Here is a 27571-nt window from a genome sequence, read left to right on the forward strand (position 1 = left end):
TGGCAGCCAGATCTACCAGGAAGCGGGAGACCAAAGTCAGGCTCCGGGGTGGCTGTCTGCAGACAGAGGTGGGAAAAGCTACACAAAATCTCCAGAAAGGCCAGGGCAGCTGCAGAAACACTCCTGACTGCATCCCACCTGTCACCTCCTCTGCTTTCTCAGTCCTAACAGATTCTGGAATAAACACGAAGGCCCACAGAGGCATAAGACCAAAGCCAGTGGTGCCTGCTCTACGGCCTCGATCGCTGCGTGAGTATATTTCACCCTGGGGCCTGAAGGACCCTCCCCAGCCCCAGCCAGCCCCATGGGAAGACCCAGGCAGGCCCTGCCCAGCGCTAAAATGTCTTGCCCTCAAAGGCCTTCAGATTGAAGGCAGTATCCAGAAACTTCTTCAGAGACACCAGGTGAGCGTTCCTGTTTCCCGTGGCCGGTGCAGCCGCTGGGTCACGGCCAACATACCTAGGGGAGGAGAGACAGTGAGGGGAGGGCTGGCCTGGCCTGTCCGCTAGCCCAGGGCTGTATGGAGTCTGATCCCTCTCGTCCTGCTATAGAGATGAAGAGCCCGAGGCACCATGAGGCAAAGTTACTGGCCTAAGGCCAAAGGCGGGAGAGCTGAGAGCGCGGGAGGTGGCCTAGGTCAGTTCTGGCTGCAAAAGGTTTTGCTCCATGAGGTGGTTCTGATGGGGGTCCCTGATGGGGAAGCTGACCTGTCCCCAGTGGTCACAGAGCCAGCAGGTACTATGGTTCCCAATGTGGCCAGAGAAGGGCAGTGGCCAGTTCTCGGTGACACACCAAACGGGCCAGGCAAAGCCAGGACGGGGCCTCGGCCCCCACCCCGCAGGAGCCGCAGTGAAGGGTAGGCGGCTGGCTTCCCTGCACCCAGCCTTGTACCATATGGGCCGTGTCCGTTTCAGGATGGTCATGAAGCGTGGATTGATGTAGTCATAGTAGCCCATGTTCTTGTGCTCCTCCTGGCACCACACCAGCTCTGCGCCTGGGTACTTCTCCGCCTCTCTCTTGATCAGGTCGAAGGGGAATGGGGAGATCTGGGGCAGACAGGAAGAAAGGGCAGCGTAGCCCGGGGGAACGAGACAACACAGCTCCCTCGGGCCCAGATCTGACCGGGCCCGGCACACTGCCCAGGGGGCTGGCTATTTGACCTCGTCCATCTCTCCGAGCAGGCGTACCTGCTCCAGGCGCGTAATGGCCACTTGGTCATCCAGGCACTGGTTGCTCCGCTCCTTCACCAGGTCGTAGTACACCTTCCCCGTGCAGAAGATGAGCCGCCGCACCTGCTCCGGAGCCCGAGCCGCAACCCCATCCTCCGGAATGACCCGCTGGAAGCTGGTCCCTGGAGACCGACAGGGCATGGAAGAGGCATCAGCTCCTGGAGGGGCTGGAGCAGCCGGGGAACCAGGCTCGTGGCCCCCGCACCCGCAGGCGCCCTTTGGCCATTAAGACTAGCCCAGGTTTAGATCTGCGGCTGCACTGGGTACCTCTCGAGCCAAATGATGGAGAAGATGACAAATGAAACCTGAGATGTCACAGGGAAAGAAAGGGAGCTGGGAGCCAGAGCCAAGGGCAGAGCCCGGGAGCATCACCGTTCAGGGGCAAGCGGGGTCCAAGGGGAAAGCCCCTGGCGGGGAAATGAAGGTAATGTCGTGCCCCTCTCATGAGCTCGGTCCCTGCAGCGGAGCTGCTCCCCATCCAGCCCCGCCCACCGCTGTGTGCACTGTAGTTACCCATCACCAAGCTAAGGGTGAGCAGCTGTCTCCAGAGACCACCACACATCCCTCCCTCCCTTAGCCCCGCAACCAAGCCCCCAAGTCCTAAGTGCTGTCCGTCTTCCTTCCTGAGCTCACATCACGTACCCGGCAGCAGGCCAAGCACGCTGCAAAGATCTCTGGGAAAGCTGCCGTGTCCTGGTGTCCCAGGGAGCACAGTGAGCTGAGAGGGAACAGGCTGCCAGGCCCCACCAGAGAAGAGCCAGCACCGGGCGTCAGCCCAGGCGGCCCAACCCAAGGCCAGAGCTCGGAACTGCCGGCTCAGACCTGCCCACACCACGGGGACACCCAAACACACGCTGCCCACGCTGTGGAGACCCTTCCTGGCCAGACCACTTTCCAGGCAGCTCTACTCTGCCAGCCTCAGGGCCCCACGCCTGCACTCCCTGACCCTCCACTGGCTCACACCTCAATTCCGACATTTGGTAGCTTTATTAGGCTGACCCCTGACTCCAGGTAATGAGGCTGAGAGCTCTGTAGGGGACACTGCGTCCCCAGGGACAGTCATGTTTGGCTCATGAGTGGGGAAAAAGTATTAATGAATCAGTGATACTTACTTTCCTGCAAACGAGGCAGACCTCTACCTGGCCTCCTGCCTCTCAGCTCCCCCAGCACAGCCAAGCCAGCCTGCTGGGACCAGTGCACCCCTGTCCCTGGGACCAGTGCACCCCTGTCCCTGGTGCTGAGCCCAGTCCAGCTGGCTGCCCGCCAACCTCCCCACCCAGCCACGGGTGGGGACCAAGCGGGAGTTGCTGCAGAGCTCACAGAGCCACAGAGTGCGTGATCACAGAGTCCCAGGAGCAGAGGCCGCACCCGGGCCCCAGCCTCCCCTCGCTGCCCAGCATGCCCAGGCACCTACCAGATATCATCTGGTCAAAGCTGGACTTGGCCTTCGGGTGCCTCAGCAGAGATTTGGGAGTGAAGATGATCAGCTGGAAGGGAAACACGTGCCAATCTGCCAGCTGCCCCCGGGACAGGCTCCGGGTCTGCCCCGCGTGGCTGCGGCTGCGGCTGCGGCCGCGACCAGGGCAGGCGGCTCACCGGCTTGCGGAAGGGCAGCAGGATCTGCCGGCGCAGCACGTGGAAGTAGTTGGCCGGCGTGGAGCAGTTGACCACGATCCAGTTGCAGTCGTAGAGCTGCCTCACCTCGAAGTCCTCCGAGAACGCCTGGGGGGACAGGGTGTGGCTGGGAGGTGGCCCCTGGTGCCCAGGCCCTGTCCCAGGGGAAGGCAGGAGTACTCACGGGGTAGGCGTCCGAGTCATCATTGCTCATCTGCAGGAACCTCTCGGGCCTCGCCGAGGAGTGCTCCGGCCCCTAAAAGCAAATGCCAGGCATCCAGGTTGGCCGAGGGGACATCACACAGGACAGAAGCCTGGCTGTGCAGGGACCCTGGTCTCAGGAAAGAGAGTGGAAGGCTCTGGGAGAAGGTGTCCTCGCTCTGGAGCCCAGACCACAGGAAAGACCAGGAAGCGGGAGCGGGGTCGGGAAGGCATCCTCAGAGGGGCCCGGGGAGCCAGCACGTGTGGGTGGGCGTGAGGGCCTGGCCGAGGCCTGTCCCCAGCACGTCCGACCCAGGCACAGCTCCGCGGCCCACACGTTAGGCACTGGCCCTGAAAGGAGCCCCATGATGCAGGCACTCGTTTCCTCATTTTACAGATGAAGACGGTGAGGGGCAAAGAGATTAAGAAACAACCCCAAGATCCGTCAGCCAGAAGGACAGATGTGACCCAGAGCTGACTCCCCGCCCACCCGGACCCAGGGGCTGCTCTGCTTCACGAGAGCAGACAGCTCAGGGACCTCCAAACTCGCTCCCGTGCAACAGGGGTGACCTGCCCCACGGCGCCACCCGCCCCTCCCTTAGTGGGGACTCACCAAGGACCCAGTGCCACAGGCTCCAGCCAGGCCACCCCAACCCTCCCCACCCAGCCTGGCTCAAGCTCCGCCAGAAAGAAGCCCTGGCAGCTGGTGACCCTGCGCAGGCCACGCCCCTTCTCCCCCAAGTGTGAAATGGAAACAGGACTGAGGCAGGTCCTTCGTGAGGACTCGGCCGGCCGGGTTTACAGGGCATGAAAGTGCTCAGCACAGGGAGTCCTGGCTCTACACAGCCACGCGACGGTGCCAGCAGTGACCAGCTCCTTACTGGATCCGAGCCGAGTGGGCCCTCAGGGATATCCCCTGCAGCCCAGCCCGCCCTGCTCAGCACTCCACTGCTCAGCCTGCACGTCTGCCCGCCTCCCTGGGAGGGGACCGGAAGGCAGGCAATGCTGCACAGATCGGGTTCAAGTCCAAGCTACTAGCTGAGTGACCTTGGACAAGCTAGTCCACACCTTTGTGCCTCCGTTTATCTGAAAAATGGGAACAGGACTCGCTTCATTACATTGTTGGAACGAAAGGTTGTGAGACTGGAAGCGTTAATACACAGAGAGGGTTTGAAACAGAGCCTGGCACGTAGCAGGCTCAGAGGTGGCAGCTACTTCTACCGCTAGTGACTAGTGTCATCATTTCAGCCGCAGCCACCCAGACCTATGCAGCGCCCCCTAAGGAGACTCCGTGTTCCATGGGCCCAGAAGGTGCATAGGTGCATACGCTCCAACGATGCATGTGGCCAAGCCCCCCCCCCCCCCCCCCGCCGGCCCCGCAGGCCTGCCAGAGCCCTGGCCCCGGCAGCACTCACCATGCCCTCCATGCCATGGGGCAGCAGAAGCACGATGCCATTGTGTCGAACCCACTTGGCCTGGCCGGTGCTGATGAACTGGTCGATGATGCACTGGGCCGTGTTGTGAAAGTCGCCAAACTGAGCCTCCCAGAGGACCAGGGCGTTGGGGCTGGCCATGGCATAGCCCAGCTCAAAGCCTAAACGGAAGAAACCAGGACAGCCTGCCACACTGTCCCCAGTGCCAGCGGCTCGTCAAGCCCAGCCCTTTCTCACACACCCTCCCTGACCCACCCACTCCTCCTGCCAGGCCAGGGGGAGCGGGCTCCTTGGGGCCCACGATCTTGCGTCCTGGGAACTGAGGACACGCGAGGGGCACCCTCAGCCGTAGCTGCACGTGGCTAGCTCAGCCTCATCGAGCCAAGTCCAAAGATTCCCTGGGGAGGCAGCAGGGGCCATCTACCAAGAGGAGCCCCCAAAACAGGTGCAGGGCTGCTGAGGGGGAGGGGCAGGAGCTGGTCCCTGGGGGTCCTGCCTCTAGGAGGAGGCAGTGAGGGAGGAGGCCAGCTCAAGATCAAGCCGAGGGAGAGAATGCAGGGTCCAGTAAGGAGCTGGCCACTGGGGAGCCCTGAGCCCAGGAAGGGGAACTTGAGACAGTCCCATGTGGCCTCAGCACCCCCATGACTGTGCCAGGACCCAGGTCCACCCCAGGGGCCTCTGAGCCTCTCAGTCCCTCCTGGGCCCAGACCCTGCCCTGCCCTCTCAGCCACAGGCCCCATCCATGGTCACAGCGACAGGGCACCTCAGGATGCAAGCCCCTCTTTGGTCCCCGGGCATCCCAGGCCCGCCCGACCTGCCTGCAAAGTCTGACCCACCCAGGACGCCATACTCCGAGAGGGAGCTGTTGCACACGGTGTACGGGGCCTGGTCAGGCCAAAGGTGGTTCATGGGGACACATGTCCTCCGGTCAACTTCCTGGTCGTGGAGAACGTGGTGCCGGTGACTGGAGAGGAACAGAGCAGGAGGGAGGGGGAGCAGGAGGCGGGCAAGCCCTCGTCACTGTGCCCGGGAACCTGAGAGTCCCCTCCTCCAGGCAGCCCCCAGCAGTGCCCCACACCTCACAGGCCTGAGTCTCAGCTTCTACCTCAGAAAGGTCCCCGGGAGACCGGCCTCAATGTCCTCCCCAACCAAGTGCTGGGTGGAGCCCGAGACCCCGAGACCCAGAGACCCCAAGACAGTGCCACACCCCTGGGGCACTCTCCCTGGCCAGGTCCACAGGAGGTACTACCTACACAAAGAGGGGACCGCCTGGCTGACCCCACACCAAGGAGGACTAACACGCAGCTCAGGGGGCAGTGGAGCTGGACCAGGGCCAGCAGTGATGAGCCCCTGGGACCCAAGAAAGCTGCTCATCACACCCCGGACGCCACGGTTCCATGACTCACCAGCATGGCAGTGACCACACCGGGTCCAGAACCTCTGGGCCCAAAGAGGAAATGAGGTGCGGACACTGACAAGTGCAGTCCTGTCCCTGGACTCAAAAACTCAAGGAAAACAAGCAAATGGGGAGGCTGGCTGGACAGCAGTTCACACGCACCGTGAGGCCACAGATGACCCAGGCCTAGGCCAGGCGGTCTGCTCTGCATGCTTATCCCCTGGGGTCAGAGAGGTGGCCCAGGGTCCCCCTGATGGCCTGGCCCAAGGGCAGGGGCTGGGGTGCTGATGGGGTTACCAGTGATGCCCCCGCCAGACAAGGGCCCTCCTTGGGCTCCTCAGAAAAGGCCCAGGAAGAAGAGGAAAGGCCAGCTCCACCCCAGAGCTCCCACGATGATGCTGGGGTCCCCAAGCACAGCTGGCCCCTCAGCTGCCCCACAGGCTCAGTGCTGACAAGGCCAATGTGCACGAGGCCCCTGCCCTCACCTGAACGTGCCCCTCTCCACGTCCTGCCCGCTGAGCCGCACGTGGATGCCCTCCTTGAGCAGGGAGCCGAAGGCCATGTACTCCGCCAGCGCCCAGTCTACCTCCCGCTTCTTGGTCATGTCCGCACGGCCCCACAGGATTCGAGAGAGGCCTACAGGAGGGAAGGGCCAGCCTGAGGTAGCCAGGACTGGGCCACCCTGCCCAAAACAGCCAGAGCCCAAGGGACCAGGGACAGGTGTGTGTACTCAGTGCACACGTCTCCCACTGAGCCGGCCCTGGCAGGGCCCTTCTCCAGCACAGCCCTCCAGCCAGTACAGTGGGCAACCTCCCTCCCATGGAAGGAGCAGGTACCGGTGGGCAGCCACCGGCACTGCGCACACCTGCACGCCTGGAGTGGGGTGCGTCCTCCACCACCCACGGGTGGACTGTCCCAACTCTCCAGATGGAGACAGGAGCAGTAGAGGGAAGTCATTTCCCCACAGTCACAGCTATAAGATGCTTAAATTTGAGCCCCAGCGCCCAGGCCATGCTGGGCTCCTGGGGGCTCTACAGCTGCACAGACCCCGTGACATGCACACAGAGCGATGCCTCAGGACACCTGGGCCTCCAGCACACTGTGGAGGAAACCCTCGGAGCACCCACCCGCTGGTCAGAAGGGGCGCAGGCGCCCATCACCTCCAGGGGTCTCTCCAGGGGCCCGAGTAGAGGCCACAGCCACGATTTACAGCCAGCGGCCACCCCCTGGCCCAGGCTCACCGGGAGCAGCAGGATCACCCTGTCATCCATGCAGGCTGCTGGCAAGCCCAGCGTTCCGCCCCGTAGGCCAGGCCCAGCACTCCTTCCACGGGAAACCCTGCTCCCCTGCTCTCCGGCCTGCCCCAGGGATCGACATCAGTCTGGTCTCTAGAACCCACCGGGAGTGTGGCACCACCTCAGCCCACCCTGAGAGGAGCCAGCATCAAGGGCACCTCCCGGGGTGCAGACAAGGCTCCAAGAGCCCAGCCGACCTGCCAGGGACAGTGGGGATGTGGCCAGGCCTCCCGGACCCGCAATGCCATCTTGGGGCAAGACAGCAGGGACCATGGCCCATGCTGCAGCCCGCACAGCAACCTCACCCGTGTGGATTTTAAAGTCCTCCAGGGGCACAGAGCTCGCCACGTTGCCGATGTGGGTCAGCACATCCTCAGGAATGCCCGTGGTTGGACAGGTCATGCTCTTGGGCTCCCCGTCCACGGTGAAGAAGCCTGAGAAGCACAGGCTCTGTGCACTTCGGGAGGCGGTGGGGCCTCAGATCCCCGCCAGCCTACACCCCAGCCCAGTCTTCCTGGGCCCACCTGCTACCTGAAGACTGAGCCCAACCTCAGGACTGTGGCAGCTGATGTCACAGCTCCAGCTCCTACACCTGCTACCATCCTTCCCTGGGCCCTTGCGAGAGCCACCCCAAGCCCAGGGCCATCTAGCTCTACCCAGGGAGCCGCTGACCATCCCTCTGTCCTCAGCTCTCTCCACTTTGGTGTCCACCGGCCCTGCTCAGCCCTTTCTCTCCAGAGGTTGCTGGTCACAGGTACTTTGAGGGCAGTGCCTGCCCAGCCTTCAGGAATCAGCCCCACAGCCTCGGGGCCTCAGGGCAGGGCTGCAGCCTCGGGGCAGAGTCGCTCGGTCCTGGGCCCACGCGTGCCGCTCACCGGGCCAGGGGGAGTCCAGCCAGTGCTTTATATGCAGGATCTTTTTGTCTTTGGACCTGCCGTACGCCTCCTCACAGATCCGGTCGTATTTGGCAATTTCTTCCTGGAATCAGAGTGAAGGCAGGGACGCTGTGAGCAGCCAGAGCCTGGGTCAAACTGGACTCGAAAGTCGGTCCCCCTCATCATGTTCTAGAACTCTCTCTGCTGGCCTGCAGGGGCCCTGTGGCCAGAGACCAAAGTCTCAGAGTTCAGGGGGATCCCATTCAGCAAGGGACTTGGGGGAAACTCGGGAGACTCACAGTCCTTGCTCTCAGAGCCCCCTCGAGGCGGGAGGACCAACACATCCACAGATAACTGAGGGGACAAGCCCACCTCAGGGGGTTGCTGCATCCCACCAAGCTGTGTATGTCTGGTCCTCTGTCCCCCTTGTACCTGGAGGCTGTTGGGGACAAGGGCCATATTGGCTGCTTCTGTAAATCACGAGGTCCCAGCACTGGGCCAGCAACATCAGCGACGTCCCAGGGCCCCAGGTGCTCACGAGGCCCGCCACCACGCACCTCGAACTCCTGCAGGGTGACCGTGTCCTCGGCGATGAGCTTGTCTGCGTACCTCTTCAGCACGGGCACCTGCTTGTGGATCTGCTTGTACATGAGCGGCTGCGTGAACATGGGCTCATCCATCTCGTTGTGGCCGCGCCGGCGGTAACACACCTGCGGGGACAGCGAGGGAAGGGGGCTTGGTCCCTGTGCCCAGGCAGTGCAGGCTGTGTCACTGCACAGCTGGGGCACACCTGCAGGGCATACCCTTCCAGGCCCCTGAATGCCCCCCGACCCACGTTTTGCTGTCCCACGTTTTGCTCTTGGTAGCACTGAATCTATCTCCCAGGACTCCCAGCCCCGACTGCTTGGCACAGCCCGGACAGGCTGCCCACCACGGCCCCGGCCTCAGCCCCAGACCCACCAGGTCCACAACCACGTCTTTATTGAAGGTGTTCCTCCACTCGGCCGCCACGCTGCACACGTATATCACAGCCTCTGGGTCATCCGCGTTCACGTGGAAGATGGGCGCATTGACCACACGGGCCACATCGGTGGGGTACGGTGAGGAGCGGGCCATCCGAGGGTCAGTGGTGAAGCCAATCTGCAGGAGCAGGAGGAAGCGGCAGTGCCGTTACCTAGGGCTAGACCCGTGGTCCAGGAGGCCGGGAGGGCTTTGCCTCGAGGTCCATCAGGTGTGCCCAGGAGGCATGTGGGACAGGAAGGGATCTCTGGTGAGCAGCCCCAAGAGCAAACACAGCAGCGGGTGCCATGGGGGTGCCCGCTCTTCCCTGCCATCATTTCATATCGTGGCAGTGAGGAGCACGGGCCCGGGTAAACCCGTCCCACCAGTGACTAACTGTACAACCTCGGCAAGGCACTTAAATTCCCAAACGCTGCTTCCTCGTCTATGTAAAGGTTTGTTAATCCTGACATCACAGGGTTATTCTGGGAAGATTAGGTGACTTGGTGCAAATACTGCAGTTAACCAGGGCTGCCCGGGCTCAGGGAAGAGCTGCTACCACAGCTGCCGGAAGCGAAGGCTGTGAGAGCTGCGCACTAAGGTTGACACATGGAGCTAAAGGCAGCATCTCACCACGTGTCCAGCCTCTGAGCTCGTTACCCCTGTGCTCCTTCGTCCTGACAACTTTCTCCAGGATGATAGACAGACAGACAGACACAGTAGATAGATGGATGGATCTCCCGATTCCACAGACAGGCACCAAGGCTGGGAGAGCCGGCAGCTGCCTGAGATCGCACACTGGGACACGCGGCAGTGGGATCAGAACCAGGATGGTCTCACTCTTCCCCTCAAAGTGACGCCTGGATTCAGGGATGGGATGCTGACGAGGCCGGGCATGCAGCCAGACCCTCACCTGGTTGTTGACAACCACATGCACGGTGCCGTTGGTGGTGTAAGAGGGCAGGTCACTCAGGTGGAAGGTCTCATAGACCACACCCTGGCCGGCGAAGGCAGCATCCCCATGGACCAGGATGGACATGACCTGCAGAGCAGAGGGCGAGCTAAGAGGAGCCCCAGGCCCCAGCCTGTGGACCCCAGCCCTGCCCCCTGCACTGCAGACTCAGGGCCCAGCCCTCAGAGCTCACCCCTCAGGACCCAGGGGAGCTCACCTTCTTGCCCTGGGCGTCCCCGCGGTAGAACTGCTCGGCCTTGGTCTTCCCCTGCACCACAGGGTCCACGGCCTCCAGGTGGGACGGGTTGGCCACCAGGGACAGAGTGATGTTTCTGTTCGTGACCCGGTTGATCCTCTCATGGTACATGCCCAGGTGATATTTGACGTCTCCAGAGCCCTGGGGTTGAGGTGGGCCGTGATGAACCCGGCCCTCCCGCCTCAGACAGGGAGACAGACGGACGGACAGACAGATGCAAGGCCAGTGTGGCTGAAACAGTCCCTGGATTCTGCTCTAGAAAGACTTGTGCTGGGTCTGACCTACACCCTCTTGCTGCCGCCTCCCTGCCCTGCACCCTGCCCCTCCTGCCCTCAGGGTGGCCCCTGCATTTCAACCACCGTCCTCTTTTCACAGATGACGGCAGGGTGGACGGGGAGGCCTCAGCAGGAGGCGGCCGGCCAGCGGCAGTGACAGCAGAGACATGCAGGAAGGCCCACTCGCAGGGTGGAGACCGCTCGGCAAACACCAGGCTGGGCCCACTAACTTCCCCATCCCGTGACGGAGCCACAGTATCAGGAAAGTGTGACATATTTGATGATCCTGGAGCAGGGAACATCTTTCTACACAATCTACAAACCTCGGAAGCTATGAAAGATGAGACAGCTAAAACCTAATACATTTGTCACGGGGGCAGCAAATCCTGCACAACATCAGGGGAAAATCAAGCTGAAAGAATAGTCATAAGACAAATGCAGGCAAAGGGCTAAGTGCTTCCATATGTAAAGCACTTTTTACAAATCAGGGATATACAGCCCAAAACCCCACAGAAAAATGTGCAAAAGCCATGAAGAGAAATTTACAGGGGGGAAAAACCATACCATACATGGCTTAAAAACATGAAAAGATACTCAAATTCATAACAAAGAAATATGGTAGAATGCAATCATTTTTATACCAATATATTGTCCAAGAGGGAAGGTCAGTAAGGGAGCACAGGGCCCTCCCACATGCCGGGGTGGGCTCCCTAACGTCTGCAACCCTCCGAGCTCCGGCCACGGCATCTGCAACACACTCAGGCCCTCGTCCCGCTGGAAACAGGGCGGCTGGCCACATATCCCAGGGCTTTCACCACCAGGGGCCTCCTGCCAACACCCCAGCCTCTCTCCCACTCCTCTGTGTGTCTGTCCATTTCAAGGTCTGTCCAAGCCTGGAAACTCCTGGCCCCGTTCCTCCCCAGTCCACCTCCCAAACGCCCAGCTCTCCAGGGGCCCTGAGACCTGGGCTTGGTACCCACCTCATCCGCTGCCTCCAGCTTGGGATCAAATTGGCAGAAGATCTGCTCCAGGTCCTTGCGGATGACGTTAGCCAGCACGTTCAGCCTGCCCCTGGAGCCAGAGGGGCTGGGCTCTCACCTGGCTCAGAGGCCTTCCCTGATGGGCCCTGCTCCCTGCCCACCGGGGACCTATCAGAATCGGCATGCAGTCTGGAGACACCCCTCTCCAGGGAGCCCAAAGGAGGCCCAGCCCTCTCATCCTGTCTCAGTCTACAAGGCATGTGAGTATCCTGGCCAGCCAGTCCCCCCTCCTCCTCCCAGACACCCCTATACATCTCTGACTCAGGAGGCCCTCATGAGCAGGGAGCCACCAGCCTCATGCAATGCCCACCCTCCCCACCCAAAAGTTGAGCCCAACCCAGTACCTTGGTCCCAATCTGCTGATGCATCACAGTGGCTCAAACTACCCCCACCCCAGCCTAGCAGCATGTTGGAGCAGGACAGAGAAGGAACCGGACGGACCCTAAACCAGGAGTTACCAGAGGACCTGTCCAGAGGAGCTGAGGGAGGTCTGAGGGGCAGGGGTCAGGAGAACAGCCAGGGACCAGGGTTCTCCAGCCCAGCCAGCCCCCCAGCAAGGCGCAGTTTACCCAGGGGTGGGCACCAGCCCATGGGGGTACAGCGCATGACTCACCCCAAAGCTCATCAACAGATGCCAGCCCGACACACACATGCCCCGTCCGACCTCCAGCCCCACGTGGCCTGTGGCAGGGCGGCCCTCGTCCAGGTGGGCCTCTCTCCTGTTCTGTGGGTCCTGGGAGCCAGGGAGCCACGGGCAAAGCCCTGCAGCCTCAAAGGCCCCTCAACGACTATGGAGCCTCCACCAGAGCACCCTCAGCTCCCAGGGCCTCCGCAGGCCAGAGCCTGCCCAGCACCACCTCCTGACCTGACCACCCAGTCCATCCCCTTCCACAGGGCCAGCCACTCAGACCCAGGGCCAGCTCTGCCTGACCCTCTGGCCGGACACTGGGCACTTCCAGGCCCTCAGAACAGGCTCCCGGCTCCTGGCAGCCAGCCCACCGGAGGGCCCTCCACACTCATCGGGACTGCTGAACGCCCCACCTGCTGGCGCAGCCCGGCCTGGCCCACCTGAGAGCAACCGGAAGTGGTCAAGGAAATGCTGGGGCTCTGCCCCCGACTGTTCAGCCCATTCAGCATGAACCCACCACTTTCATTTGTCCGGGGCTGCATTCCTGTCAGACCACAGGCTCCAGCCCAGGAGTAACTACCCGACTGCCAAGCCAGTCTCCCGTCTGTATCAAGGCCACAGGGAAGCGGGCAGTCAGCCTGCAGCCAGAAGAGACCTCCAGACCGCCTGCCCAGGCTCCGCCCACACTTCCCTAGGACTGGCCCCTGCAGGGCTCCTTAGCCACAGGCACCTCAAGAACAACGCAACCCTTTCCCGGAACCCTGACCCTCCTGGGAACAGCTGCAAGCTGGTGAGACATTGATCTGGGAGCCCCGTCAGGCCCTGGCTCCATGCGCTGTGACCATGTGCTTGGCTCTGTCTGTGATGAGCAGGGATCTGAGAACGGTCCAGGCCACTCTTCCCCTACCCTCGTGTCCCACTAACAGCCCTGCTGATTCCCATCCCTGCCTCCACCTCGGTGCCCGGCCCCGAGAAGGAAAAGGCGCGGGAGGACAGAGGCCCACCTGTGTGGCATCCCCAGGATGACATTCTCAATCCCCATCTCACTGGATTTGTCAATGATGGTCTTGAGGGCAGGGATCATGACCTCACAGCCCTCCAGGCCAAAGCGCTTCTCAGAGGACCACTTCCGGGCCAGGAAGTCTTCGAACCTGCGTGGAGAGAGGAGGGAAAGAATGGAGAGGCCGCGGCTCATGGGCCATCCCTGGTGGCTTGGAGCAGGGCGCCCAGAACAGGGGAAGGTGCAGAATCGCCTCCCTCCACATAGTCCGGGACCTGCCTCAGACAGCACCAGCCAGGAGCACAGGTCTGAGGGAGGCGAGGGGTCCTCCCACTTAACCAGAAACCTCTGCCTGCACCCTCCTGATCCCAGCTACCACCCTCTCTCCCGCTTCCAGCCAAACTGCTCCGGCCCCCTGCCCTCCTGCGCACACATGCACTGCACATGCCCAATCACCACACCAGACCTCCTCACGGCTCCGCTCAAATTCCAGCCCCTATACTGCTCAGGATGCCGCAGTGTGCCCAGTGGCTGGGGAGCTGCTCCTCCAGGCCTGGGCACACCCAGCCTCAGAGAAGCCAGCAGCAGCGCCAGGTGGTGCCCCCCCAGGGAGGTCCTGCTGTACGCACGCCACACAGGACATCTCTCTGCCCAAACATTCCCACGGCCACTTTCTGCCACTTGTGCCCTCACTCGGCATGCCTCCTGAAGCCCCTCCCTGGCCACCTGCCCAGCTCTGCCTGAGCACCTGGCCCGATGCTCCTGCTGAGCCCTCTCCCCAGCGAGGGGCGAGGCCCCTGCAGTCCTGCCTTCAGTTGCCAGGCATCCTCCTGGCTGCTCAGTCAGGGCCTGGGCAAGTCGAACAGCCCTGGGCAGGCCCCTCCAGCCACTCGGCCGCGCGGTGGTCTGAGCGCCTGACCTCATGGAGCGCACCAGCCGGGCCAGCAGCCTCCGCTTCTCCTCACTGGAGAACTGCATCACGCCAGGGGTCTCGAACTTCTGCCGAATCCACTGGCACTGCTCCACATCGTTGATGAACATGAACTCCAGGCCGATGTGCTGGCAGTAGGTGCTCTGGGGGGACAGCCAGGAAGAGGGACAAATGCCCCGGCATCTGGAACAGAAAAGGCAGCACCTCCCGCCCCCTGGCAGGCTTGAGAGCTCCATCAGGTGTGGCCCCCACACCTGCCCGTGCTCACCTCCAGGCGCTGAATGATCTCCCGCAGGGAGAGGGTGTGCTCGGAGCCTCCAATGAAGGTGGTCGTGGGCAACTGGAACTCCTTATCCAGGTCAGCCTCCCGCAGGTCATAGAAGGCTGGGCAGAGCCCAGGAGGCAGAGAGGAAAGAGGGATCAGGCCCGGGTGGGGCCCCGCAGTATCCCTCCTGCCAGGTCCCGCCTAAGCGCAGGGAACCTGCTGCAGGGACCAGGGCGTGAGAGAGCCCAGCTGCCACCATAGGAGTGAGCCCGGCAACATCTCTCAAGCTTGCCGAGCACAGTGCGCCCCTAGGGAAGACGGGGAGACGCCCTCACAGGGACACTGTGCAGTAGATGGGCAAGGGTCCGAGAAAAGCTTCCTGGGCTGCTTGCGGGGCCCCAGGGCCCACTGTGGTCCTACAGCCCCTCACGGCACACAGGCACCAGGTGGCTCTGGCATCACCGGGGCGACAGAGAAGGGTACCAACTCTCACCCAATTTATCGATGCTTGTGATTAAGTCTGAGGGTACAAAGGAGTCCAGGTCTGCATCCAGAATGCCCAGGGGGTCCAGCTGCGCCACATGGTGGCCCCGGATCTGGGAGAAGGGAAAATGTCAGGGCAGGGCTAGGCCACAGCTGGACAGACCCTCCCCAAGAGCAAGGTTCTGGGACCTGGCCCCCCACCTCGCACTTCAGAACTTCAAGTTTCCACAAGTCTCCAGCACCCAGCACTGTGCAGGTGCCTCTAAGCCACTGAGGTGGCAGGAGCTCAGCTCCACTCCAAGGACAACACGCAGCTTCGAAACCAGGAAAGGATGCATAGACCAAGGCAGTCACTACAGCACTATTAGGAGCTGCGAAATCCTAGCGATTTCCCAAGTGTCCATCACCAGGAGACTGGCACACGGCTATGGGAAATCCACAGGGAGGGCTAGAGGCATGAAGAAAACCCCCACCAACTGCAAGGAGGGATCCCCACAAACATATCACAGAAAAGTGTGTGCCCTAAGCGCCCATTGCCTATGAAAGGGGAGCTGCAGTGAGTGTATGCATTTGCATATATTTGTATATATTTATAAATGTATACATGCATCAGAATAAATTATAAAATAAGAAAACTATGAAGTCTGAACAATTATTATCTATGGGGAAAGGACGAAAAAGGGTAGAGTGGCTGGGCTAGAAGCTAGACTTTTAAGGATATCTTGCTTTGAAGACTTGAGTTTGGAATCTTGTGAATATTTTATATCACTATAAAACAAAATTAATTTTTAAAATTGAAAGTAAAACAAAACAAATGAATTAATGCATCCATTTGGTGGCATGACTCACAGAAAGGAGCTATTCCAATTGACTGATAGAATATTCCCTAATGACACACAGAACTGCGGGGAAAGGCTCAGAAATTCATTTCTACTATCAATCAGTGGTGTGGTGACAGAATTGTATTCTAAGGCTGTTGTATGGGGGTTGTAAGAAAATCAAATAAGTCACTGTATTGCTTGCTGTCTTGGAGAACCTCTGTTTTTGTCAACTTTAAAAAGAAATGATGCCGAAACCGGTTTGGCTCAGTGGATAGAGCGTCGGCCTGTGGACTGAAAGGTCCCAGGTTTGATTCCGGTCAAGGGCATGTACCTGGGTTGCGGGCACATCCCCGGTGGGGGATGTGCAGGAGGTGGCTGATCGATGTTTCTCTCTCATCTATGTTTCTGACTCTCTATCTCTCTCCCTTCCTCTCTGTAAAAAATCAATAAAATATATTTAAAAAAAAAAAAAAAGAAATGATGGGCCCTGGCCGGTTTGGCTCAGTAGACAGAGTGTCGGCCTGTGGACTGAAGGGTCCCAGGTTCTATTCCAGTCAAGGGCACATGCCAGGGTTGCGGGCTCAATCTCCAGTAGGGGACGTGCAGGAGGCAGCCAATCAATGATTCTCTCTCATCATTGATGTTTCTATTTCTCCCTCTCCCTTCCTCTCTGAAATCAATAAATATATGTATATATATTTGAAAAAGAAATGGTGGCATAAGGGTGATAAGGTCAAGGGTAAACCCTAAGTCCCACATTTGACACATATAGAATCATCAATATAAACCCATAAGTATGTTATGTTTTTTAAAAAATACATACTTCCTAGCTACAACCACTGCAAGGCCCAGAAGTCACGACCAAAGCAATGGCAGTGAACTACCAGCACTCCCTTAACTGGCTGGTCCCAGGGCTGCGCAGAAATGCACAAGGTGAGCTCGGAGCACTTTGCTATGACAGGCAGCAGAGAGGAGCTCAAACACCGCGGGCTGCGAGCAAGGACACTCTGAGCATGATAAGCATAACAGCTGCAGCAGGCGGAAAGCGAGCAAGCACGTTTAAATCCACGCATTCACATCATACTAAAAAGATGGAAACCTTCATTGGACATTTTTGAAGGATGCCAGGGAACCACCTCATAATTTTGAAAATTTATCAATAAAAAGAAAAATCAGACATTGATCTTGCCTTTTCTATACAATTTATGCCTCAGAAATAAATGGAGTTTCAAAAGGCCATTTCTCTTGATAGCAGTATTCCAGGAAATAAACAGAGAAAGACTGAATTAGAATACAGTGGGGCCTTGACTTACAAGTGTCCCGACTAACGAGTTTTTCGAGATACGAGCCATCTCTCGGCCGATTTTTTGCTTTGAGTTGCGAGCTAAAATTCGGGTTACGAGCCAGCTTCAGATACCCCACCGCTAGTTGGCGCAGCGAACGTCACAGTGAACACCACAACTTCATCATGTGTCTCACTCGTTCACTTTAATGATTTGACATACGAGTAATTTGAGTTACAAGGTCCGTCACGGAACGAATTAAACTCGTAAGTTAAGGCCCCACTGTATCACCATTTTTACCACCCCTAATGAATCAATGCGTCCAGGAAGTAACCATCCATAGCTGCTCTGTGATAAAGAGCCATCAGCACCAGGAAGCTGATTTTGAAATAAAAATAGAGTCAGATCTATACTGAATAAAGCTTCTAGAGCCAACTACCGATGTACAGAAATTACATAGGACAAAGGGACAGATGGAGTGACACCAGGGTATGTAATCAGTAGAATCCAGACTCCGGATAATTCTAGAGGACAAACAACCTGGTTTCAGAAGGAAGGAAGGAAGGAAGGAAGGAAGGAAGGAAGGAAGGAAGGAAGGAAGGAAGGAAGGAAGGAAGGAAGGAAGGAAGGAAGGGGAAGGGAGGGAGGAGAAGGAGGAGGAGGAGGCAGAGGAGGCGGCAGGGAACACAAAAAGAAATAATGAGCCTCACCCTAATAGTGGCTCAGTGGATAGAGCATCAGCCTGCGACTGAAAGGTCCCAGGTTTGATTCCGGCCAAGAGCATGTACCTTGGTTGCGGGCACATCCCCAGTGGGAGGTGTGCAGAGGCAGCTGATGGATGTTTCTCTCTCATCAATGTTTCCAACTCTCTATCCTTCTCTCTTCCTCTCTATAAAAAATCAATAAAATATATTTTAAAAAAAAAGAAAGAAATAGTGAGCCTTAACCAGTTTGGCTCAGTAAATAGAGGGTCGGCCTGCGGACTGAAGGGTCCCAGGTTCGATTCCGGTCAAGGGCATGTACCTTGGTTGCGGGCATATCCCCAGTAGGGAGTATAGAGGAGGCAACTTATCAATGTTTCTCTCTCATCGATGTTTCTAACTCTCTATCCCTCTCCCTTCTTCTCTGTAAAAAATCAATAATATATATATATATATATATATATATATATATATATTTTTTTTTTTTTTTTTTTTTTTAAAGAAATAGTGAGGAACCCACAGAGTACAAGAGACTTAAGGGCCACATCAACTTATCACAACCTCTGGCTTTATTTGGATCCTGATCCAAAGAAGCAGTAGAAAGAAATCATAAGACAAACAGGCAACATCAATAGCACCTGAATATTTGATAGTGGAAGTTTAGAGACAGGAGGCAGTGTTAGGGAAGGGCGTCCATGGGAGAGGAATGCATCCGTGATGGGCAGAGACGCTCCAAGCCGCCAGGTTGTTTATCTCACATACACAGAGGATGGAGGAATGTTACAAGAGAAGGGGAAGAAGAAGAGCACCGGTGAGCTTTGAACTCTGAAACTGATACCATACAGGGGAAAGGGGGAAAGTGGCCAATTAGGAAAGCACAGGGACATGAATTAAGGAAGGGTCCAATTAGAAAGTGGAATGAACGGACAAAGAGCTGTGAGCATTTATAAACCCACAGACAAAGAGGCTCACTAGATTGGTTTTTTCCCATTTTAGAGAGCGAGCAGGTTCTTTCCCTTTGGGGACCCCTTCCCAGAGGGAGTTTGTATATGCTTGCAGTAAACTTGCACACCGTTGCTTCAAAATCTTTTAGTCCGCGAATTTATTCTTCAACAAGAACCCACAAGGAGAGTCCATTTGCAATTCCACGTACCAATAGCATTAAGAATCACTGTTATTATTTTAGGTGTGATAATGCTATCGTGGCATAATTTTTTTTAATATATATTTTATTGATTTTTTACAGAGAGGAAGGGAGAGGGATAGAGAGTTAGAAACATCGATCAGCTGCCTCCTGCACACTCCCCACCGGGGATGTGCCCGCAACCAAGGTACATGCCCTTGACCGGAATCGAGCCCGGGACCCTTGAGTCCACAGGCTGATGCTCTATCCACTGAGCCAAACCAGTTAGCACAACGTGGCATAATTTTTAAAGGGCCTTTATCTCTAGAAATATATGCTGAAATGTTCAATTAAGGAAATATGACATCTGGGGTTTGCTTCAAAATAATCGGTGGCCAGTGGGTGGAGCCAGGAGTGGGCAATAGGTGAATCAAGGCTGGCACTGTGTTGTGTGGGGTTCGGAACACAATTCTCTACCTTCCAGGTTTGAAAATGTCCATAATAATAAGTTTGGGGGTTTTCAGTACTGTGTGCAGGTGAGTCAAATCAGAATTCTGCCTCCTACTTGTGGCCCCTCCCCCGGGTGCTCACCATCTGTCCCAACCTTGGGCAGGTACAGAGTAGGTGCCTGAATCCAGAGACTTGTCTTGGCTAAAGAACAAAGCGCAGCTGGAAACTGTGCCTAGAAGAAAAGGCCCTTAGGCAGCACTCTGACTGTTACTTTGTGTGTAATATAGTTCTACGTTCCTTGCTCTTTGTTTTCAAAATCAATGGTTAAGATCATGTTCTGCTTCTTTCACCCAGTCAAAACCACAATTACAAACACTGCTGCTTGCTCCAAGGTGTCCCACAATCCATTAGTCCTCAGGCCAGCGAGGGAGCCCAGTGCTACCTCCCTTCCCTCTCCTGCGCACAGGCTGCAGCTGCCATCCCACACAGAGTGCTTCCTTCCGAGGCAAGGCCCTGTCCTCATTGGCCAGGGCCTCCCCCCCGCCAGCTTCTGCAGCAGCCTGCTGCTCCCTCCCGTGGAGTACCTGCCAAGGGCCCCAGGATGTCCCTGCCCTTCCTTCTGCATGTCTGTAAAATGACTTTCGTAGCAAATACATTCGGCCACTGATTCCCAGAGAGATCCCAAACAGTAACACTGGTTTTGCAATTAACACCCAGAGCAGCCCTCCAATTAGTCCTGTTCAGTCAAGACTGGGAATATGGACCGTCATTAGGGCTCTTTGGCAGGGCAGGGGCCCTACCTGGGGACCCACGGGGAGAGCATGAGTCTCCAGAGCAGAGCAGCTGGTAGAGGGAGAGTTGTTTACTGAACTATTCATTCATTCCATAAACACTAAGCACCTGCTTTATACCAGTCCCTTTAAAATGGAAGAAAAGGCCTTCCTTTTTCTTTGCTGTGACCATCCACAGTTTAAGAAGCACCTGGTAATTAAACCCCAAGATTGTTAGCTCCTCAGCTCCTCTGTTCAAGCTGCAAGACAAGTTACTCTCAAGGCTAAATTCTTACATGCATCTCCTCCCTGCTGGTTTTACAAGCCAGGGAGAGTTAATAGAAAGTTCCCTTCTGCCCTCCTCTTCAAATAAGCCTCTTTAAACTCTTCCTAACTTTTGCTCTAAGAATGTGTTACAGGCTTGGGAAAACTACTGATAAGACACCTCCTTAGGACATCTGCCCAGACCATGTCCTGCAGAACTAACAAAGACAATCCCTCTGATGGCTGCTCAATTTCACCTAGCAACAGCAGCCGCTGGAAAATCCCCCTCCCTCCCTTGTATGGTTTTTGTTCTTTGCCTTTCGTATTGATTAGCAATTCACTGGCCCTTTCCCTCGGGGAAAGTAAACTAAACTATCTCTCCTCTCAGTTGTGAATTCCTTCACAGCCTGTGGTCACCGGCCAAAATCCTGACACCTGCCCTCTAGGAATGTTCAAGAGAAGATAATAGACGTTAACAAAAGCCAATCTATTCAACTTTCTTCTCCTTTTTTTAAAATATATTTTTATTTATTTCAGAGAGGAAGAGAGAGGGAGAAATAGAAACATCAATGATGAGAATCACTGACCAGCTGCCTCCTGCACGACCCCTACTGGGGATCAAGCCCACAACCCAGGCACGTGCCCTTGACCGGAATCAAACCCAGCACCCTTCATTCTGCAGGCAGACGCTCTATCCACTGAGCCAAACCAGCTAGGGCTACTCAACTTTCATTCAAAATTTACTGAAATGGATTTTTTACTAAGTCCTTCCCTATACTTGGGCACAGTGGTGTGTGAGACAGATAACATTCCATAGAAAGACCACAAACAAACAAATCAGTAGGCACAAGCAAGGCGAGGGGGTGGTAAGTGACCTGGTAATGTGACAAGTAGCAGCAGGAGTGAGAGCCATTGGACCGAGGGCTTAGAGAAAGGTTCTCTGAAGAGATGCCATCGGAGCTGAGCGAGTTCCCTTCCCTCAGCACCTGGCCACACCCCAGGACCAGTCCAACGTCGCAGCCAGTGCCCTCCCAGCCACTCACCTGGTAGGCCCGAATCAGGGACTGCACAGCCAGGTGGTCTTCCACCAGCTTGCTGGTCTTGGTCCGGCTTGAGGCGGCTGGCCTGCTCTCAGGTACAACAGAGAGGGCCTGCGGCTGAGGCGGGCCACACGACGCTTCCTGGTTGACTTTCCGGAAGAAGCTGTCCCAGGACTGGGCAGGGGTAGAAGCAAGAAAACAGCCAGGTCAGGGTCTGGGAGGAGTGGGGTGGTCCTGGTTTGGGCTCTGGGGACGTTGGGTGTCCTTCACCACCACAGCTCTCAGAGCCCTCCCAGGACCGTGCCAAGAAGACCCCTCAAAACCAGGCTAGGCCCCCCACCCAGAGCCAAGAGCCCTCCGGGACCCAGGCAGGCAGAGGGATGGGGGCTAAAACTTGTGGGCCAGAGGCTTCCGATGTGAAAGGAGCGTCTAGCCCCGGGGTGGGTCGGAGGAGGCCTTTGCAGGGGGCAGCTAGGCAGCAGGCCCTCCGCATTGTCAATGTATCTAGCTTTCGAGCTAGCAACCGCTGCTGGTAGTTTACTCTACGGTTGTACTTGTGCAGGTGTGCCTAGATGTATGGATAGGATGTTCCCGGCAGGACTGTTCATAAAAATGACAACAGAAAAACAATCCAAGTGGTAAGCGACAGCAAACTGGTTAAATAAATGATGGTACGTTTAGATGCTGGAAGATTAAGCAGTCCTCACAGAATCTTTGCTACTTTATTTGTGCAGAAGCAAAAAACAGATATGCATATGCACAAGCACCTCTGTGTTCTAGCCCAGCGATCTGCAACCTTCATCTCACGGCACATAAACCAATTACTAAAATTCTGCAGCACACCAAAAAATATATTTTTTGCCAATCTGACAAAAAAAAATACATATAATTTTGATTCATTCACATAGGATGGCGATTGTTTTGTTGGCTGTTGTCATTTTTTTATTTGACAATCTAAGAGGAAAGGGGTCATTGCCCCTGACTAATCAGGTACTGTATGTTTTAAAAATTCTTGCAGCACACTGGTTAAAAATCACTGTTCTAGCAGAACACATAAAAGGGTTTTCCTCTCATACAGTGTGGGAAACCAGGGTAGTACAAGCCCTATCGGAAGCAATTTGTCAAAACCCATCAGTATTACATAGACAAATAATCTTTGGCCCAACAATTCCACTTTGGGGAATTTCAACAGATAGCTGCACACACGCAAGAGGAGAAATGTTCAAGATTATACACTGCAGCACTGATCGCGACAACCAGAGAAAGGAAAAGAGCCAGATGTCTGTCAGTGGGTGGGGGTGGCACATCCATACAATGGAACAGTACGCAGCTGGGAAAAAAGAAGAATGAGGCTCTGGCTGCACTGGCGTGGAAAGAGCTTGGACGTGTATGCTAAGTGAAAAAAGCCCGGAGCAAACAGTTGCAATAAGTTTACCTGAAGAAATTCTCTGCAAGACAACAGAAGCTAAGAATAAACTGAAATTGACGAGGGGGAGCTGAGCAGATGGATGGACTGGGAGGGAGCCTTACTGTCTAGATCAGGGGTGGGCAAACTTTTTGACTCGAGGGCCACAATGGGTTCTTAAACTGGACCGGAGGGCCAGAACAAAAGCATGGATGGAGTGTTTGTGTGAACTAATATAAATTCAAAGTAAACATCATTACATAAAAGGGTACGGTCTTTTATTTTTTTTAGTTTTATTCATTTCAAACGGGCCGAATCCGGCCCGCGGGCCATCGTTTGCCCACGGCTGGTCTAGGGTCATACTCCTTGTTTCCGGACCATGTGAGTCTGAGTAAAGAGAAGGAAGAGGAGCTTCACTTTTCAGGTTCACCTGTCATCTGATTTTTTTTTTTTTTTTTTTTACCATCAACAGGTATTTATTTTGTCGGCTCAATACATACCTAAACACGTGTACCCCTAACTACATAACAAGGGGCCCTGTGCAGACAGCCCAGCCTGATGGAGGGGCAGGGGCAGGTCTCGGGCCAGGAGTGGCTGAGCAGGGCATTCTCGGGACTTCCAGGCCAGCCCACCCCCCAACTAGTTGGTTCCACAACAGGAAGGAAGCAAATTTTCTCACCAAAGGACAAGGCTTTCACACAGGGATGACGAAGGACCCGGAAGACAATGAAACCTGCCTGAGATCACACAGTTGGCAAGTTGCTTCTCCCCACTCTCCTCCGGCCCAGGAGCTGCCCTCCCACACCGCGGGCCGGGTGGGTGCCAACCTTGTGGACACTCTGGGGGTTTTCCAACCAGGCGACGTACATCTCCTCCATGTAGCTGGAGCCTCCTCCATCTCTGCTGCCTGGGAAGGCGGTCCGTGGCCCAGACGACCTGCTGCGCCAGCTGGACATCTGGACGTCATGTGGGGCCAGAAGCCTCGCGGCCTGTACCCCCAGCCGGGATGTCAGCAACCTCAGCTGACTCATTCTGGACACAGGCAATGAGGGAGAGGCATAAGCCACAGGCCAGGGCAAAGGGGGCTCTGGCAGCCACTCTCACTCATCTGGCATTTATTGGTCCTACTAGGCAGGGGGCCCTCCTGGGTTCACTGCCAGTGGAGATCCCAGCACAATAAATCCACCAACAGCTTTCAGCATCCCTGAGCCCTGGTCCTGCTGTGCCCACCCACCCCAACCTGTGCTCCCTCCCAGCCGTCCCCCCAGCCTGGTGCAAAGACAAGTACAACCCAGGCCCTGCCTCAGGGAGCACCCAGACCAGGTCCTGCAGCCCATGAAAAGGCATAAGGCACGTGCATGCAGAACCCCCAATAAGGAGTAGGCCACTAGGCTGGCCACCCTGGAGCTTAAGCAGGGGAGTCCTCCAGGGGCAGGGTGTGCTATGTCTGGTCAGTAAAAAGCCAGAAAAAAGGGGGTCTGGCTGCGCTGCATTATATCAGGAGGCCCATGGCACATCTGGATCTCTGGTGATTATAACCAAAAGTCACCAGTGACGTCCTCTAACTGCAGTGCTGACTCAGCGCACCATCCAGGCCAGAAGGCCAATGACATGGGCCTGAACTTCCCCACTTCACAGCAGGGAGGACTGAGGCTCAGAGAAGGGAAGGGCATGGGACCAGTGGAGGGTAGACCAGCAGGCCCCACGCCCATCTTAGCTGGAGCCACTCTCTGGCTCTCTTATCCTTCCCAGAGCTTACACTCAGCACCAATGTCACTCAAAACATCTAAGAGCTCAGGGGGTCATAAAGGCCGGAAGCCCACCCCGATGGAGAGGAACGAGTACCTGGAGCTCATCTCACCCCTATTATGCCACCTGCCCTTTCCCAGGGGAAATTCCTGAGTAACAGGGGGAGCTTCTTCCACCCTCAGAGGACAGAAGTTCTAAGAGCTTCCTCCGACCCTGAAGAGCCTCAGGGGTCCCTACCAAAGCAAGCCGAGGGTGGACAAGGCCCACTGAGGCTCCTGCTGCCCGAGACCTCCTGTCCCCCCACCCCCACAACTGTGAGCAGAGCCGCTCCCCTGCCCCAGCCCAGCACTGCCTGGACATAGAACAGCTCCCCCTGAACACTTGCTAATGCTCTTCTGCCCAGAGCACCCCAACCTGTGAGCAGGGCCCAGCACTAGAGCCACCCCACCAGGGACAGTGTAAGCAGGAAGGGCCAGGCTCCCATGTACAACTCAGGCCCCGAAAATGTGCCTTCTGAGCATAACTGGCTCCCAGTCCTGCCTGAGCGTGGCCCTGAGCCAATAGGCCTTTGGCCTGGTGTGCTCTCCTGCTCCATCAGCTTAACCAAGTCACCAGAACCATCAGGCTGGGCCCTTCTACAAAGAGTCAGGCCCCAAGGCAGGACCGGGTACAGCCCTCCCAGCCTGCTTCCTCCACCTCTCCCTCCAAACTCACATGAGCCAAAGAGAAGGGGAGATGATCTCCTCAAGCAAGGGAAAGTGGGCTCCTCAGGCAACCAGTAGTAAGTCTAAACAGAAGAAAATTAAAAAGCAAAAATATATTCCAGTGCAGGAAGGAAGGAGGTGAGATCAGCTGGAACCTGAGCACCAAGTGCCCCAAACTTCCTTCCCACAGGCTCAGCCCCTGAAGCTTTGGACCAGATGCCCAGCCCCACCAGCCAGTGATGCCACCCTACGCGAAGGCCACTAGGGGCTGGCTCTCCCTGGAGCAGCACCTCTTCAAGTGCAGAGTAAAGCTCCAGGCCCAGGGTCCCAACCACTGCTCTACTTCTGACCCCCCGAGGCCTGAGCAAATACAGGCTGCCCCGGCCCAGAGAGCCACTGGCCCAGGAGCTGCTGGCCTGGGATGTCCGAGAATCTAAACAACCCACGAAGCTCTGCCATCCCAAACCAAGACCATCCATCACGGGAATAAAAATAAGAGCACACAATAAGCACTGATTCTGGAGCAGGCACTCTGCCCATTTAACCCTCTCAACAATCTCATAAAGTGGGCACTAGGATTAGGCCCTTTTTATAAACAGGGAAACTGAGGCACAGAGAGGCTAAGCTGGTGAATGATAGGGCTCTGTGTGGTTCCAGAGCCTGCACCCTCCTCACTGTGGAGTCAAGATATAAACCCTGATTTTGTTGGGACAATGCATTTTCCCCAGGCTGCAGCCCGGGGCACTCTGCCAGCACAGGGGAATGGGACGGCTCCAGGGAACAGTGACAAAGCCTGGCTGTACCCAGCCAGCTCAGCTCAGGAACACTGTGTTTTACAAACAATGAACTGTCTGGGCCAGCCACTGGACACTGCTGTGGCCTTCACCGCCTGGCAGGAGGGCAGCCAGCCAGCCACCCCTGCCCATCCCAGCAGGGCTTGAGGACCCAGGAGCCCTAGAGGACAGGACAAAGCCAACCTCAGTATCTGGAGCCAGAGCCCCCTGCCAGTCCTGCCAGGTTCTACCTACACAGGTGAATGCAGGAGCAGAGTCGGTCAGCCCCCTGCACACCCCCACCCAGCCCAGCTCCCAGGGCACTACCAGCAGGTTGCTCTGGGAAGCTCCTGGAATAGGGGGTGGGGGGTACCAGGTCTCTTCTCTAGGGAAAAGGTCAGTACCATCCCCACTCCCAGCCCCAGAACAATCACAACTGCAGACTTCCTCAACCACTAGCCCTCACACACTATAGGCCTGTCTGCACTGCCCAGGTGAGGACTGCTCTGCCTTCCTCCATAGAAATCTGTTAACAGGATCCCAGGGGGAAGGGCCCTCCCCCAGACATTGACTCTGGGCAGCAGAGCCTGCACTCACATTCTGAGAACCGGGTGGGCTTTTCGCAGGAATAAACCCCAACACTAGTTTGCTGAACCCAAAAGAAGGCCCGGGAGGCAGACTCCAAGGTGGGAAGGCAGGGTATGCTTATTTACTTGGCAGAGATGAAGTGCCGGGGCTAAAGCCCAGAGTTGGGCAAAGTACAAAAATAGATGGGCCTGTTCCAGTGAGCTAAGGCCAGCGTGGGGAGGAGCTGCAGGGCAGTCCCCAGCGGAGGGGTGTCAGGTGGGGCCCTTGGGGTCTGGTTAATTAATGCCCATTGCACCCTGCAGGGACCTCTGAGTAAACCCATCCCCCTCCTCCCCATCTCCCTGAGAGTGGCTGAATCACTTCCCAGGTTGGCTGTGACGTCAGGCCAGTCTTGCCTCTCTCAGGGCCTCAGTTTCCCCATCTGTGAGCGGACACAGCGGTTAAAACCGTCTGTAAGGTCTCTGCTCCCACGAGGTCCTGAGGCTATGAAGCCGACACCTGACCGCCTAGCACAAAAGGCGGGCCCCTCCCCATTTTAGTGTGGCTCCGCAGTTCCTGCCCTTGAAGGGACTAAGAGTAGCAGGCCCTGCACCGACCACAGGACAGTCTGTAGTCTTCGAGCTGGAGAACCCCAGGTGATGCCGGAAACCCCACCATTAGTGCGTCACTCCTGCACGCAAAACACTGCACTCGCAGGGTCGGACCTGCGCAGAGGGCTGGGAGTCCTAGGGAGCCCTGATCAGCCAAGGGCGAAGCCAAGGTCACGCTCCTTCCCCCTCCCTGGTTCCCCCGCGGGGCCCCGTAAGACTGCGGGCAGCAGCTCCCCAGGACCCGGGAACGGGGAGCAGAGGGGCCGCCCCCAAGACGGCGGGAGAAGGGGCAAAAGGACCCAGAAGGGAAGGGCCGCCGCGCTCACCCGGCCGGCGGGTTCCGCGCGGCAGAGTGGTTGGTCCGGCGCCTGCAGGTGAAGAGTGAGCGCAGGAGGTGCGCAGCCTGGACAACTACCTGGATCACGTGACGCGGCGGCG

The 27571-nt window shown here is 56.9% G+C and overlaps 1 protein-coding gene across 4 annotated transcripts; it reads right to left on the reverse strand.

Moving 5' to 3' along the window:
- On the reverse strand, positions 1-27571 carry OGDHL (oxoglutarate dehydrogenase L). Of its 4 annotated transcripts, none has more exons than XM_036356009.1 (24): positions 27460-27571; positions 25193-25265; positions 23557-23761; positions 21328-21498; positions 14883-14985; positions 14393-14508; positions 14113-14267; positions 13198-13344; positions 11506-11596; positions 10212-10391; positions 9956-10084; positions 9004-9183; positions 8601-8753; positions 8044-8146; positions 7474-7602; positions 6359-6509; positions 5314-5441; positions 4460-4638; positions 3028-3099; positions 2826-2951; positions 2644-2716; positions 1188-1351; positions 892-1046; positions 1-459 (listed from the first exon to the last, which is right to left on the reverse strand). In XM_036356009.1, exons 3-24 carry the CDS (start codon positions 23758-23760, stop codon positions 336-338), a joined length of 3033 nt encoding a protein of 1010 aa, XP_036211902.1. In that variant the 5' UTR covers position 23761; positions 25193-25265; positions 27460-27571; the 3' UTR covers positions 1-335. The 4 variants fall into 4 exon arrangements, with proteins under 4 accessions (XP_036211902.1, XP_036211903.1, XP_036211904.1 ...); XM_036356010.1 differs by lacking the exon at positions 27460-27571 and adding an exon at positions 26553-26665; XM_036356011.1 differs by lacking the exon at positions 7474-7602.

Source organism: Myotis myotis, unplaced genomic scaffold (genome assembly GCF_014108235.1).
Source record: "Myotis myotis isolate mMyoMyo1 unplaced genomic scaffold, mMyoMyo1.p scaffold_m19_p_24, whole genome shotgun sequence".
Taxonomy (NCBI): Eukaryota; Metazoa; Chordata; class Mammalia; order Chiroptera; family Vespertilionidae; genus Myotis; species Myotis myotis.